The 13,727-nt window shown below is 41.4% G+C and overlaps 1 protein-coding gene across 1 annotated transcript in view; it reads right to left on the reverse strand.

Moving 5' to 3' along the window:
• Positions 1–5,028: 5,028 nt before the first annotated feature.
• MSH4 (mutS homolog 4) overlaps positions 5,029–13,727 on the reverse strand; it is a 59,091-nt gene continuing 50,392 nt past the window's right edge. Inside the window, exons 19-20 of the mRNA XM_034780088.1 lie at positions 9,145–9,233; positions 5,029–8,467 (exon numbers count right to left, since the gene is read on the reverse strand). Of these exons, the coding sequence (XP_034635979.1) occupies positions 8,276–8,467; positions 9,145–9,233 (281 nt within the window). The 3' untranslated portion in view covers positions 5,029–8,275. The remainder of the gene's footprint in view (positions 8,468–9,144; positions 9,234–13,727) is intronic.

Below are 13,727 nucleotides of genomic sequence, written 5' to 3' on the forward strand. Positions count from 1 at the left end.
CTTGCAATTTTTTTGATGACCTCTGCAGGCCCAAAGTATATTAAATGATTCTCTGTCACAAGTAATATCCTGTTTGTAACAGGATACGATGTTGGAATTGTTTGTTCACTGGATAATTTTTATCCTTGTAATCATAAAACAACAAAGGAAGGGCATGTACAGTATTTGTCAAATCAGTTTTCTTTTAATTGACAGCCATCATTCTGGCTAATAAAAACACAAAGGGGATAAAAGTTTATGAAGTCTGCTATAATAACTTATTTGGATCATATGAAATGTTCCATTTTCTTTAGGGTTGTATATTAAAATATTCAGGGCTTGCCATCCACACAAGTAAAATGCATAAAACTATTTTTCTTGGTCACTCTATCTTTTTGGGAGGAGACATCATGAGGAACAGCTTATTTCAAAATCTACTCTTTAATTAAATTAGGGCTGTCAGTCCTGCTTACTGCAGGCATACATTGAAATTCTAGCAATTGCTATGTGCTAACTGATGGTGGTAATCAAGACTCAAGTTACATTTCCACCAATATTTTTCTGAGTTTCTGGGTGGCAAAGTATCAGTGGAAATTATTTATTTTGTATTATTAAAAAATGTAATACAATAGCCCCCAGAGGCCTTAATTAGGATCAGGGCCCCACTTCGTATTAGCATATGCACAACGTGCCTCAGGTGGCATGTGATTAAGATTTATGACTGAATTTGAGCCACTGGTTGGATCATTAGCTTCCCTGCTTTGGCCAGGTACTGACAATGTGACGTGAACGCTGACCCAAGGCACTAATCCTGCACAAACTCATATGAAGACATTGTCCTTGCCTCAAGAGAGCTTACATGGCATTTTGATGGATTCATGGAGTTTAAGGCCAGAAGGGACTATTAAATCATCTTGATTAATGTCCTCTATATCATAGGCCATTAAATTGCACCCCGTTACCCCTGTATTAAACCCAATAACTTGAGTTTGGCTAAAGCATATCTTCCAGAATGGCATGCAGTTTTGAGGACATCAGGAGAATAAGAATCTGCCACTTGGTAGTTTGTTCCAAAAGTTGATCACCCTTGCTGTTAAAAAAATTGTACCTAATTTCCAATTTGAATTTTTCTGGCTTCAGCTACCAACCACTGATTCTTGTTATACCATTCTCCACTAGACGAAAGAGCCCATTACTAACCAATAATTTCTCCCCATGAGGGTATTCATACACTGTAATCAAGTCACCTCCAATTTCTTTTTGATAAAATAAACAGAGTGAGCTGTAAGTTTCTCACTGTAAGGCATTTTCTCCAGCCCTTGAACAATTTTTGTGGCTCTTTCCTGCACCTTTCTAATTTTTCAACATACACCTCTACCCTGATATAATGTGACCTGATATAAAATGAATTTGGATATAACATGGTAAAGCAGTGCTCTGGCGGGACGGGGCTGTGCACTCTGGTGGATCAAAGCAAGTTTGATATAATGTGGTTTCACCTATAATGCGGTAAGATTTTTTGGCTTCCAAGGACAGCGTTATATTGGGGTAGAGGTGTACTTTTTATAGAATCATAGAATATCAGGGTTGGAAGGGACCTCAGGAGGTCATCTAGTCCAACCCCCTGCTCAAAGCAGGACCAATCCCCAGCCAGATTTTTGCCCCAGATCCCTAAATAGCCCCCTCAAGGATTGAACTTACAACCCTGGGTTTAGCAGGCCAATGCTCAAACCACTGAGCTATCCCTTCCTCCCCCCCATAAAATGTGGACACCAAAACTACACAGTATTCCTGTATCCATCTCACCAAGCTCTACTTCCTATTTTCAAATGTCCCTTTCAAAATAGAGAAGAAACCCTTCTTTCATAAAAATCTTTCTTCTGCAAGGTGCTGAACATGCTGACCTGCTCCTGCAAAACATTTAAGTCCATGCTTAACTTTAAGCATGCAGGCAGTCTCAGTGAACTCAGTGGGACTACTCATATGCTTAAAATTAAAAGTTCAGTATGTTTTCTGGATTTTATTTTAATTTAAGATGTATGAAACAGAAAGTGATATGGAGTCATTTTTTTCAATAGCAACGTGAGTTCCAAACCATTCAGGACCTGGGGTGGATGCCAGGTGCTCAAATTAACAGCTGGCAAAATCCTCTGTAAGAAGTCTATGGTTCTCCCAGTGGTGACAATATATATACTTAAACCTAATAGCCACATCAAACTTATGAGTGGTCAGGTAAGCAGATGGAAGATGTGATTACTACATATACAGCTCAATGAAATAAAACATATATATTTAGAATTTATAAACAAAAAACCCATTCATATGGGTAAAAATCTAAACAAGTTTGAACCAGAAGCAATTTTCATTATGGGTCTGCAGCCTTAAAAACAAGCCTGTATAATAAAGTGTACCAGATATTAAGTATAGTAAAGGTTAAATTTGGAGCATTAAAGTCAACACTATACTAACTGTAATTTGAATTCGTTGAGCTATCTACAGTAAACAACTAAAAGCCAAGTTTAAGATCCTATTTACCATTAGTCTTGCTATCAGGCAAATTCATTTATGGATTTTTTGTTATACAGGCAAAATAAATATTGGTCAATAATTTTGCTAAAAAATTCTATCCAGGATCCTTGCAATTTGTAATAGGAGCAAGCATGAAATAATCAGACAGATAATGAGCAGATAGAGATCTTATGCTCCCTAAACAGAATCTAGTAATTTACATCTTTTCTAATGCTAATAATGCCGTACAAGACAACCACATTTCACACAGTAGCTTAATACAAAATGAGAAACTTTTAATGTCTGTATGAGAGATGGTATTATTAGCATTCATAGCTGTAAGCCTATGATATACCATATTGCCATTGCTTAAGATTGGTATTTGTTTAATCTATTCAGTGTAATTGTGTTAGGGAGGGTCTGATCCATAAACACAACTACATGAACAAATTCAAGACCAACAAGGAAATTGTTCCCTTTCTCCATTCACCGCAGTACATCTGGGATGGTACAAATGCTATGAACACATTGCTATTTAATTATTATAAGAATGTCATATAAAAACTAGAAAGGAGTTAAATGCTGCACAGAGGAGTTAAGCTGGGAAGGTTTTAATAGCATTCTAAAATGTAAATTTATATTTCCATTAACATAAAATTGTATTATGCAACTTTACCTGTTAGGAAACACTTTCTTGTAGTTTATCGTATTTGAAAAGAACACTGGTGCATTTTGTGCTAACAGAAATACCAAGTATGAATCAAACTTGTGGGCTTAATTGATTTAAATTACTCCTGAAGTTGCTAAATTAATAGCAAAAATCATGTTAAAATAACTTCCCCTTCTCTTTGTGAAAGCGGAGAGACAATAGTAATTATCTAATTTTTTCCTGAGCAAAATAATGAAATTACAACCATTCATTGTTGGAGGTGGATCCCCCTGCACCACAAAATCCTCAGGCTTCCCTTTCTCTCTCTTCTACCCCGTCTCCTCCCTACCCCTACACTACAAGGCCCCATATCTCTCCTCCTCTCCCAACCTACCTCTTCATCATGAGGCCCCATAACCTGCCTCCTAACTTCATTCCTGCACCAGGACTCCAAGAGACCCTCCCTCTCTCCATCGCACACACAAAGAGAATTCTCAGAGCCCACTCCCTTTACTACATCACCGGGCAGGCAGGAATGCTGGACAGGCGGAGTAGGTCAAGGTGCAGGGGTGCCCATTTTTCTGGGAGACCCCAACTGGTCGGTGGCCCTGGGCACGGGCCCCATTGGCCCAATGGCTAATCCACCATTGCTAATACCAAACACATCTACCCTATGTCTAAAAATCCTGCATTCCATACTTTATCCCCACATTAAGGTTTCCAGATCCATCTTCAATTCTAAATTACAAGAAGTTGAAAAGAGAAATAACAGGTCAAATCATGGCTGGAATTTACACAGCACATATAGAACAGCTATGGTTAGTAGGAAATTGGAAAATGAATATAATCTTGATAAATTTCACCCACTTCTCAAGATCCAGACGAGTCATTAAATAAAGGACAACTTACTTGTCATTTCACATCAGACCAAACTTTTTTTTCTCTGGTTTTTTGTACTCAAATTCCTGCTGTTAATTATGTGAATTAATCTGTATGTGCAAGACACCATGCGCCACACCTTCACCAGCATCAGTGCAGCTCCATCAGTGCAAAGCTGTCCTAACGCTGCCTTACTTGGCTGCAAGAGGATCCTGCCAGCATAAGGGAAATCAATGTGTGTGGTAGATACACTACATCGGCTTGTAGAGTGCAAGGGGCTTGGCTAAGGCATCCTGAACCCTGGCAATTCTGGGCTGCCATAGTGGCTTTTTGGAGCAACAGGCAGTCAAAGCAATTCGAATAGGCTCTTCTTACATGTACCATGGGACTAGCCTGGCATAAAGGAGCCCCAGGACTGGGAAAGCACAGACTCAGAGCTACCTTTGTCCCTTTCCTGCAGCAGTGCTCAACACTCCTCATAGTTTCCTATTTGTGTATTTGATTTTAAAATGGTAAGTCTCTCCCTACCCCTGACCTGTACTACTTGGGCTACAGCTAGAGAGGGAACAAAAACAGCATTTCTCTCCACTCTACCCACCTTGAACTCAGTTGCATGGAAATGGTGCAAAATGGCCAGAGGTGGACCCCAGGAAATTATGGGCGTTTAATGCTACATTTCTATACATAAAACATGCACAAAGAAAGTGTTTTGGTACTTGGAGGGAGGGAAGAAGGAGGAAAAGGCTTAAATCATTCTCCTAAAAGAATGTCTGCACTTTGAGCTGGGGTGTAATTCCCAGCTCGAGAGACATACTTGTGTTAGCTCTGATCAAGCTAGCATGCTAAGAACAGAGTGTGGTCATAGCAGTCAGAGTGGCTAGCTACCCTGAGTAAGTTCCTGTCTAAGACACTAGGCACATTCTCAGGGCAGGTAAGTCCTCTGGCTGCCCATGCCATCATGGCTACACTCTATTGTTGGTATGGTAGCTCAGTGCACTAAGGCTCATCATCTACACATTTTTACCAACCAGACTTAAATGGGACGTCTGGAAAGTCTTCTCCTGGGAATATTGTGTGTCTAATAGCAAAACGATGTTTTAGAAACAAATTTAAAACAGTCCAAACATGGAAAAATCATGAGCATAAAAGGGATGCTTTATTGAGAAAGCTGTGAGAACAAACCTCCCCTTTTGAAAGAAATCTGTTTTAGGAGACTTTCTTTCCAGAAACAAAACATAAGTATTTTGGTGATTCAAATCATAGTGTACAGCGCAATATACTTTCAAAGTACAAAATCTGTTTTAAAGCGGTGGTCTCTCCGTATGTATGAAGCACATGCAACTATTCAGTCCTCCCACACAGATCAGCAGGGTTTGAACTTCCTGATCTTCAGACTCCTATCTTAGACCCTTACTACTGAGCTACAGGAGAAACAGCCCTTTTGTAGACTACCCAGTGGAGGAGGACTTAACATGCATTTTCCCAGTGGATTATGCAACTATTTCCTAGTTAGCAGTAGAATACTGGTGATCAGGAATCTTGGAGTCTATCTCCGGTTCTGGAAAAGGAGGGTGTCTAATAGTGGTTAGAGATAGGATTGACTAAAATCAGATTTAGTCATTCTGAAAGGCCATGAAGATAAGATTGGGTTTGTCATGTTAGAGACCTTGACTCTGTGTCTGCAGTAATCTTTGCATAAACTGTCTGCTACCTTATGGAAAAAAAACAGATGCGGAGGTCAATAGCTCTTTCCTAACTGCCCTTTCCCTCACTCTCTCCTCCGAGGAACTGAGTAATTTGCCATCAAATTCTGTGTGTTCAGCTTGGAATAAAAATGTTCAGTTATGGCTAAAAAGTTACACTCTATAGACTAACACTACCCATGAAACTGATATTCTAGGAATCAGTAGATGAGGAAGCAATAATGCAGGAACATTGCGAGTACAGGTGAGAGCATTTCCCTGGGTTTCTGTTCCTGTGTCTGGTGCCACAGTGGACCCTGGCAGCCATGAGGCACAATTACAGAAAAGTTCTTTTCAGCCCCTGCTGCCCCAGGCTGCAGCATACTCGGAACAGATGGAATCTTTAGAGAATTTAGTTGCCAAAGTCTAACAATTCTCTACTGAGCATGTGTGAATTCTGTTTTTTCTGAGCCCTATAATTATGCCAAATTTGTTTTATGAGTACAAAAAAATGCACTCCCTGACATGCGGGCAACACTTACCCCTTCAGCAAATTTCATGTCCCTGCTCTAAACCATGGAGGTACTGAAGCTTCACACTGAAACAGTTGTAAGAATGTTTTTAATGAGGGAAAAACAACCTATATGTCTCTAACCTTGTTCTGAGAAATGGCTGAACTATTTTTGCTGTAAAGATCCAAAAAGAATCAACCTGAGGCAGACATGCAGTATGAGAAATTTCAGCCTAAAGTTTGGCGAAGTTATAAGCAACTGAAAAAAAGGTCTTATAATAGAAAGTGTTAGGCAGCCTTGCCTTGAAGCATCCCTACAATCTCCACATATAATAAGAGATTAAAAATGATAAGATAGAGAACAGTTCAGTGGGAATATTGTTGGGACAAGTCGGCAAGAATTAATTTTCTTTTGTTACTTCCTTACTCCCATTTTTGTCTGCATCTTCAGTTTCGATTGTAAACTCTTTGAAGCAGAGACCAGTCATGCCTATGCTATGTGAATAATAATAATAATCCATAAAAGGGAGGAAAAACATTGGAGAAAAAAAATTATTGGCGGTGTTTTCAACTGATTTAAAAATCAATGTAAAATCATTGGAAGCCCCTGGGGATTGTGAAGTCTTTGCTGCAAACTGCCTTCAACCAAAATGCTGTGTCTTTCATTTCTCTTTGTAATTGACACAGCTAAGGCAGGAGACACTCTTGAAAAGGAAACCGTGGAGACTGAGTTTAAAAAGTTTTTTCTCTTGATATTTTTGAAATATGTGAAAATAAAATATGCCCAAGAAAAAAGTAAACTACTGTAATTTAGAAAAGGCTATTTATTAAATGTTATACAAACACTTAATAAATCCTTAAACTATGAATAGTTTAACTAACTTTTTATAGGCTAGACTGTGCCCCCACATGGTTGCTTAAAGAGAAGGTGGGCACAAGATTAAAGGGAATCCCTCCTGGAGCTTCCACTGAGGTGGAGAGAGATCCTCACTGGCCCCAACTCAGAGCCGTGATTGGACCTTAAATTTGGCCACCTTCAGCCAAAATTATTTCCAGAGGTGTGGTAAATGCTCTGCCTCTGGCTAGTAGGTGATGTCAATATATCACTGCATAAGACTAGACAGAAAAACTAGCCATCTACATAAGAGTGAAGTGACTAAAGTGTTGTCAAACACACACAAAAAAACAAACAGAAAAGACAGAGCTGAAATAATACTTTCTCTAGTCTTTGTCATAATTATAAAGAAGTAATCTTAGATGTTACTTGTAACTGTAGTACATGAAAAGCATGTTCAGTCAAATGTAGTTTTAATGTTAATGAGATTCCTTTAATGTTTAGGCATCAGGAATGCTAAAAGCTTAACCATGTCAATGTATGTGCAATTTTCTGTAAAAATTTGATGCTGGCTTTGCTGTTGACTGACCTATTCCACAGACAGGTGTCATTTGGTGGAAGGTCAAAACAACACCTCCTCATTTGCCCAGGAGTTATATCCAGGAAGAGCAAATAAGTTGTCTGCCTACCACAACTCCCTTTCTTTGGTTTGATCCATTCCTTCTCTCCATACTGGGGCCATGTATCTTAGAAGGATTTAATCCAGCTCCAGGAGGTGGAGAGATGTACTGAAGACTCTGTAAAAGGGTTAATTTTCTATTTTGAAATAAACCTATTCACCATCCTCTGTTGCTAGAGAAGAGTTGGAGTAGTGTCTCCACCAATCTCTAGCAAAATGGAGTGGGGCCCCCTGCCCTCAATCTCTTCAGAAGAAAGCATATAGGGACTTTTGGCCATCACTGACATATCAAGAGTCATATGGAAAAAAATTGTTTCATAGTTATATTATTTATACAAAATAAATGCTTCTGTTTAAAATTTGCTCCAAAAAAATTCTTCAGAGGAATAACTATTTATACCCACATATAGGGAATGTGGTGCTTCAGTAGTGAATATAGTTTATGATGAGAATCAAAGATTTTAAAAAATAAAAAACAATAAATGTCAGTGATACAGAAAATAAATATTCTGGCCCTCACCAAATAAATTAATCCATCAGTGTAAGCTATACATTACTGTCCATCTTCAGTTTGTGCTTGTCCAGACACAGTACAATCAGCTTCATACTTTTTTTTCAGGCCTTTCAAGAATATTCGTAAACTGTCTGGATCCAATCGAGAGTTCCTTGCAGTCTGAACCAGCCTTGTTGCTAGATGGTATACAGCCCTTTGTCTTAATGTCTCAGGAGTGGCTCTTTGCTTTTGCTGTTGTTAAAAATAAACACATACATTAAAATGTGAACACAGATATTCATTTATTGAAGTAGTAATGTTGGCTGTTTTCTGCCTGTCCCATATCTGAGTCTGCTGATATACCGTTTGCAGATTCTATCTAGGACCTTGTCTAGTACTTCATAATAGTAATGACAGAGCTCTCTGTTGTCATTTGACAGTGATCTTCAGTAAACCCATAAAACTGCTCCCAAAACATAACGTTTAGTTTCTTGACCTAACACCAGAATGAACTGAGAAATCCGTTTGAAATCTATCCTACGAACAGCTTCTTAGTCTGTAAAATTCTGGTGAAAGGTTACAAAGGTTATATAAATAAATTACAGATTTATTTATTTTTCGCAACAGTTCATGAAATAAAGAAGCTTTTTGAAAATAAAATAAAATAAAATCCTCTCCCTTTCTCACAGTAATTTTATTAGCAAATTTATTAAAATCAAAACTGATTTTCTTTAAAAATTCCCAATAACCAGTAACACAGTTGCCCTATATCATTAGATCTTATTTTTATGTGCCATACTTATGTACTTCTGTAATATATCATTGAGCTACTTACATTTTTATCAAACAATAGACAATACATGAGAATATATTGAAGGTATGTGTTTTATAAGATTATAATTTGACCACTGCAAATTACTACTACATACCAAAATTTGTCTAGCAATATGAGTTGTGATCTCCTTTGCATCCAAAATTATTGATGGTGGTAGAGAAGAAACTTCTGCAGCTTTTAATCCTAAATATAAAAAAATATGAAGTAGTCTTTTACTGTCTGTGCCAGAATGAATCCTTACCTAAATCAAAATGTCACTCTAAAATGAATTTTTTCAAAAAGAATTTTTATTTAATTCCCCTACAAGTTTCCTCTCCTCTGTATCTGAACTCAGTAATTTTCCTAGCAGTATGATTTATGAAGAGCTGGGATTAAATAAAGTTACTCAGGGTCTGTGATGATGCCTGCTCTAAAACATATATATTCTATGTATTCACAACAGCTATCATGACACAAGCTAACTGCTGATGTCACTAACTGCTCATGCTCAGATGCATCAGCTGTAATACTAGGGCTGTGAATAGGCAGCTCTTTTTCCATTACTGAAAGAGGGGCAAAGTCTACAGAGTAGGAAGAAGAATCCCTCACTAAGAGGATTGTAGAACAAAAGTTGGGAAGTGGGTTTAGCAGCCTTCACTTAAGTCTGATCCAATAGGGAAGAGAGAAGAGCTGGGTGTGGAACAAAAGTAGGGTTGCCACCTGTCTACATTTTCTCCGGTTCGTCCTTTCCTGAGATAATGTCCAGGAAATCTGTAAGGGTGATCATGCTGTCAGCCATACATTTTATGGGCTCAGGACATCATCTTGGACGTCCTGTATTTTTGTACCTCAGAGGTGACAATCCTAGACAGAAGGAGCCTTACTCAGTGAGGAGAATGAGGTGGAGAGCAGAATCTGAGTGGCCGGTTTCCAGGGTCAGTGAAAATGGTTGAGACTCTGTGTGTTCCAGTCTCTCACCTGATGAGCCATTTGTCTTTGGGAAGAGGGACAGAGTATCACTGATGCCTGTCCTGCTCCCAAGACTGTGATGTTTGATTCTTCCTCCATCCCTTAACTGGTCTAGGAGAACTTGAGGCCTAACCCAATCCAACAGCTGCTGAAAAGCTTCTCTTTTCAATAGCTGGGCTGCCTGCTTCTGCCTCCCCTGAAAGCTGAGAGGAAACAGCAAGGCTCCTAGGAGTCCTTAAATCCCCCAGTGATGCTGGCAGACCAGGTGCCTCAACTGAACACTACTCCTGAGGGCATTCTGCACCAAACAATTAAAAATTCTGCACAGTTTAAAATTCTGCAAGTTTTATTTGTCAATAAATAAATGCAGAGGCTACAGCATGGCAGTGGGGCGCACAGGCCACCGGCTGTACGAAGGTGGAAGATCACCCTGCAGCCTCCCCACTCCCCGGGACTCAGTGGTGAGGCTGCACCCAACCCTGACACAGCACAAGGCCTGGGCCTGCCCCAGAAACACCCGGGGGCCCTGCCCCTCTGCCCCAGGTGCACCAGGTGTGGGGCAGGCAGGCTCAACCAGGCAAGATCCAAGTGTGGAGGGACTCAGTGTGGGGAGGGATCCAGGTGTGGAGTGAGAGGATTCTGTGTGAGACAATCTGGGTGCAGGCAGCTCAGTTGGGGGTCTAGGTGTGAGGGGATCTGGATTCAAAGAGGCTCATTGGGGGCTTCCATGTGCAGGGGCAATGGGACTCTGCATGGGCTTCCAGGTGAAAATGGTTGGGGCTCAGCGGAGGGGTCTGGGTGTGGGGGTCTTAGCAGGGGGGTCTGGTTCTGGAGGAGTGGGGCTTGGTGGGGTGGAGGTTTGGGTGGAGCTAGTTGGGGGCCAGTGGCATGGGAGTCTGGATGTGGGGGCTCAGGCTCATGAGGATGGGAGTTTGAGTGCAGAAAACTCAGTGGGGGTAGTCTGGGTGCAGGAGTGGGAGGTCCAGAGGCAGGGGTTCTGGGTGCAGGGGGCCTCCAGATGCAGGGGTTGGGATGAGGTTCAGATATGAAGGGCCAGGGGGATTCTGGGTGAGCGTCAGGCTTGGCAGGGGTGTCTGGGTATGGGAGGTCAGGTGGATGGGCGAGCAGCTCCCCGTACAGTGACCCCTCCCCCCCACCACAGCTGAGGAGCGATGGGGGCAGGAAGCAGGGGAGGATGCTGAGCTTCCTGCAGCTGGGGGAGGTTTCTGGGGGTGGGTCTGACACAGCCTCACCCACTCCTTGCAGGGGAAGAGGAAGTCCCGTCCTCTCCTGCTTCCAGCCCAGCCGGGACTAGCAACTGATCCGGCTCAGAGTAGAAGCCACTGGCTGGGGTGTCCCCAGCCCTGTGGTGATTTACCTCTCTGCTGGCTGCTCTGGGTGCCTGAAACAATGTACCTGCACAGCTAGGGAGTGGCATGTGACTGCTCTTCCCTGTCAGAAAGTCATTTTTCTGTGGGGAAGCAAAGAAATCTGCGGGGGACATGAATTCTTCCAGTCCTATAAATCTATGTATAATTCTTCAGAACTCATCTTGTAAAAAATCCCCAAAACTGGCCTTGTGTTACCAATGTGAGGCAAATTAGCAGTGAAATTTTGATAAAGGCATAGAAGGAACATTTTATATTAAATTAATTCTAACTTTAACTCGAATAATTTATAGTCTTCAGCTATCTCAGACTTGTAAAAATTGTGTGTTGTGAGACAACTCCCTATTGATTAAACCAGCTAAATCAGAGATCCAACTACAAAATCTAGCATTTATACCTAGTCTACACTAGAAGCACCACATCAGCGCAGCTGCATTGATGCAGCTGCTCCACTGTAGTGTGTCTGGTGAAGACACACTATGCCGACAGGAGAGAGCTCTCCCATCAGCATAATTACTCCACCTGAGAGGTGGTAACTATGTTGGCAGGAGAGCATCTCCCACTGATGTACTGCTGCCCACACCAGCATTTAGGTCAGTGTAACTTGCATCGCTCAGGGGGGGTGTCTTTTTTACATCCCTGAGTGACATACATAAGGGGTAGTGTAGATCAGCCCTCAGAAACATTATGTGGATTCTTTTCACTCCCTGAAGGATTATGGGTCTATAAAGAAATTAATGGATGACAATGAGACATAAATAAAATGTTTTAATCTGTTACACAGTCTGCTTCACTACAGTTTATATTAAATTTAAAGGATAAATTAACCCACTTTCCCAAGAACACAGTTTTGACATTTCAAAGGATAAAAAGCATCTCTCTGCATAAATAAACTGAGGCACACATCTATGAACATTAATGTGTCATTTTTAATAAAACTTCATTCATTTAGGATGAGCCAAATGGGTACAGCTTTTAGTTAACTTTTTTATATCATCCTGTATGAGCAAATACAAAAGAGGCAGCTCTCAGATAGTCTTAAATGGATGCCTGCACATTCAAGACTTATCTCACAGCACCTTGAATTGCTCCCATAATCAAACAGGAAATCAACGCAGAGCACTCAGTACAGCTATTATGTGCTCAGCGTGACCCAACTCAGGTCATAGAATCATAGAATATCAGGGTTGGAAGGGACCTCAGGAGGTCATCTAGTCCAACCCCCTGCTCAAAGCAGGACCAATTCCCAACTAAATCATTCCAGTCAGGGCTTTGACAAGCCTGACCTTAAAAACTGTGTTCACAGGTCACTGTGTTCTCAACCAGTTGAAGATGCCAGGTGAAGTCTGAGAGCAGAAAGATCATTTTATTAGACAATTAAGTTTTTCATACTGTGGACACAAAATAACTACCTTATTACACAACTATTTAAAATACAAAAATAAGTGGAACTGTATTTTAAACTGTTTATTTATTTAGCATGTGTATAGTCGTCTAGCCAAGCAATGGCATCTTCAGTGGCATGATGAAGTTCTTCTAGGCCACCGTTGAACTTGTAAAGGACAGTTACCTGTTCTGTAACTGGCGTTCTTCGAGATGTGTTGCTCAGGTGTATTCCACTATAGGTGTGCGTGCTCGAAGTTTTTCCCTTAGCAGTACCCGTAGTGGGTACTCCTGAAGTGGCGCCGACATATTGCGCCATAAAGGGGGCTGCGTGCTCCCCCCACCATCAGTTCCTTCTTGCCAGAGAACTCCGACAGTGGGGAAGGAGGGTGGGATGTGGAATACACCTGAGCAACCCATCTCGAAGAACGCCAGTAACAGAACAGGTAACTGTCCTTTCTTCTTCGAGTGATTGCTCATGTGTATTCCACTATAGGTGACTCCAAGCTAACCCGGATGGAGGCAGGTCAGAGTTTAAAGGTAAAGATTTAAGGGTTATTCAGGCGGAGCACCGCCCTACCAAACCCGGCGTCATCCCTTGATTGGGAGACGATCACATAGTGCGATGCAAAAGTATGGACAGAGGACCACGTAGCAGCCCTACAGATGTCCTGAATGGGGACATGAGCCAGAAAGGCTGCAGACGAGGACTGGGACCTCGTCGAATGCGCCGTCACAATAGGAGGTGGGGGAACCCCTGCCAGGTCATAACAGGTGCGAATGCACGAGGTGATCCAGCGGGAGATCCACTGGACGGACACCGGTTGCCCCCTCATGCGCTTGGCCGAAGCAATGAAAAGCTGGGGGGACTTCCTAAATGGCCTGGTTCTTTCCAGGTAAAAGGCCAGCACTCTGCGCACGTCTAACATGTGCAGGCGGCGTTCCTCATAGGAGGAAT

This window comes from Trachemys scripta, chromosome 8, assembly GCF_013100865.1.
Source record: "Trachemys scripta elegans isolate TJP31775 chromosome 8, CAS_Tse_1.0, whole genome shotgun sequence".
Classification (NCBI taxonomy): domain Eukaryota; kingdom Metazoa; phylum Chordata; order Testudines; family Emydidae; genus Trachemys; species Trachemys scripta.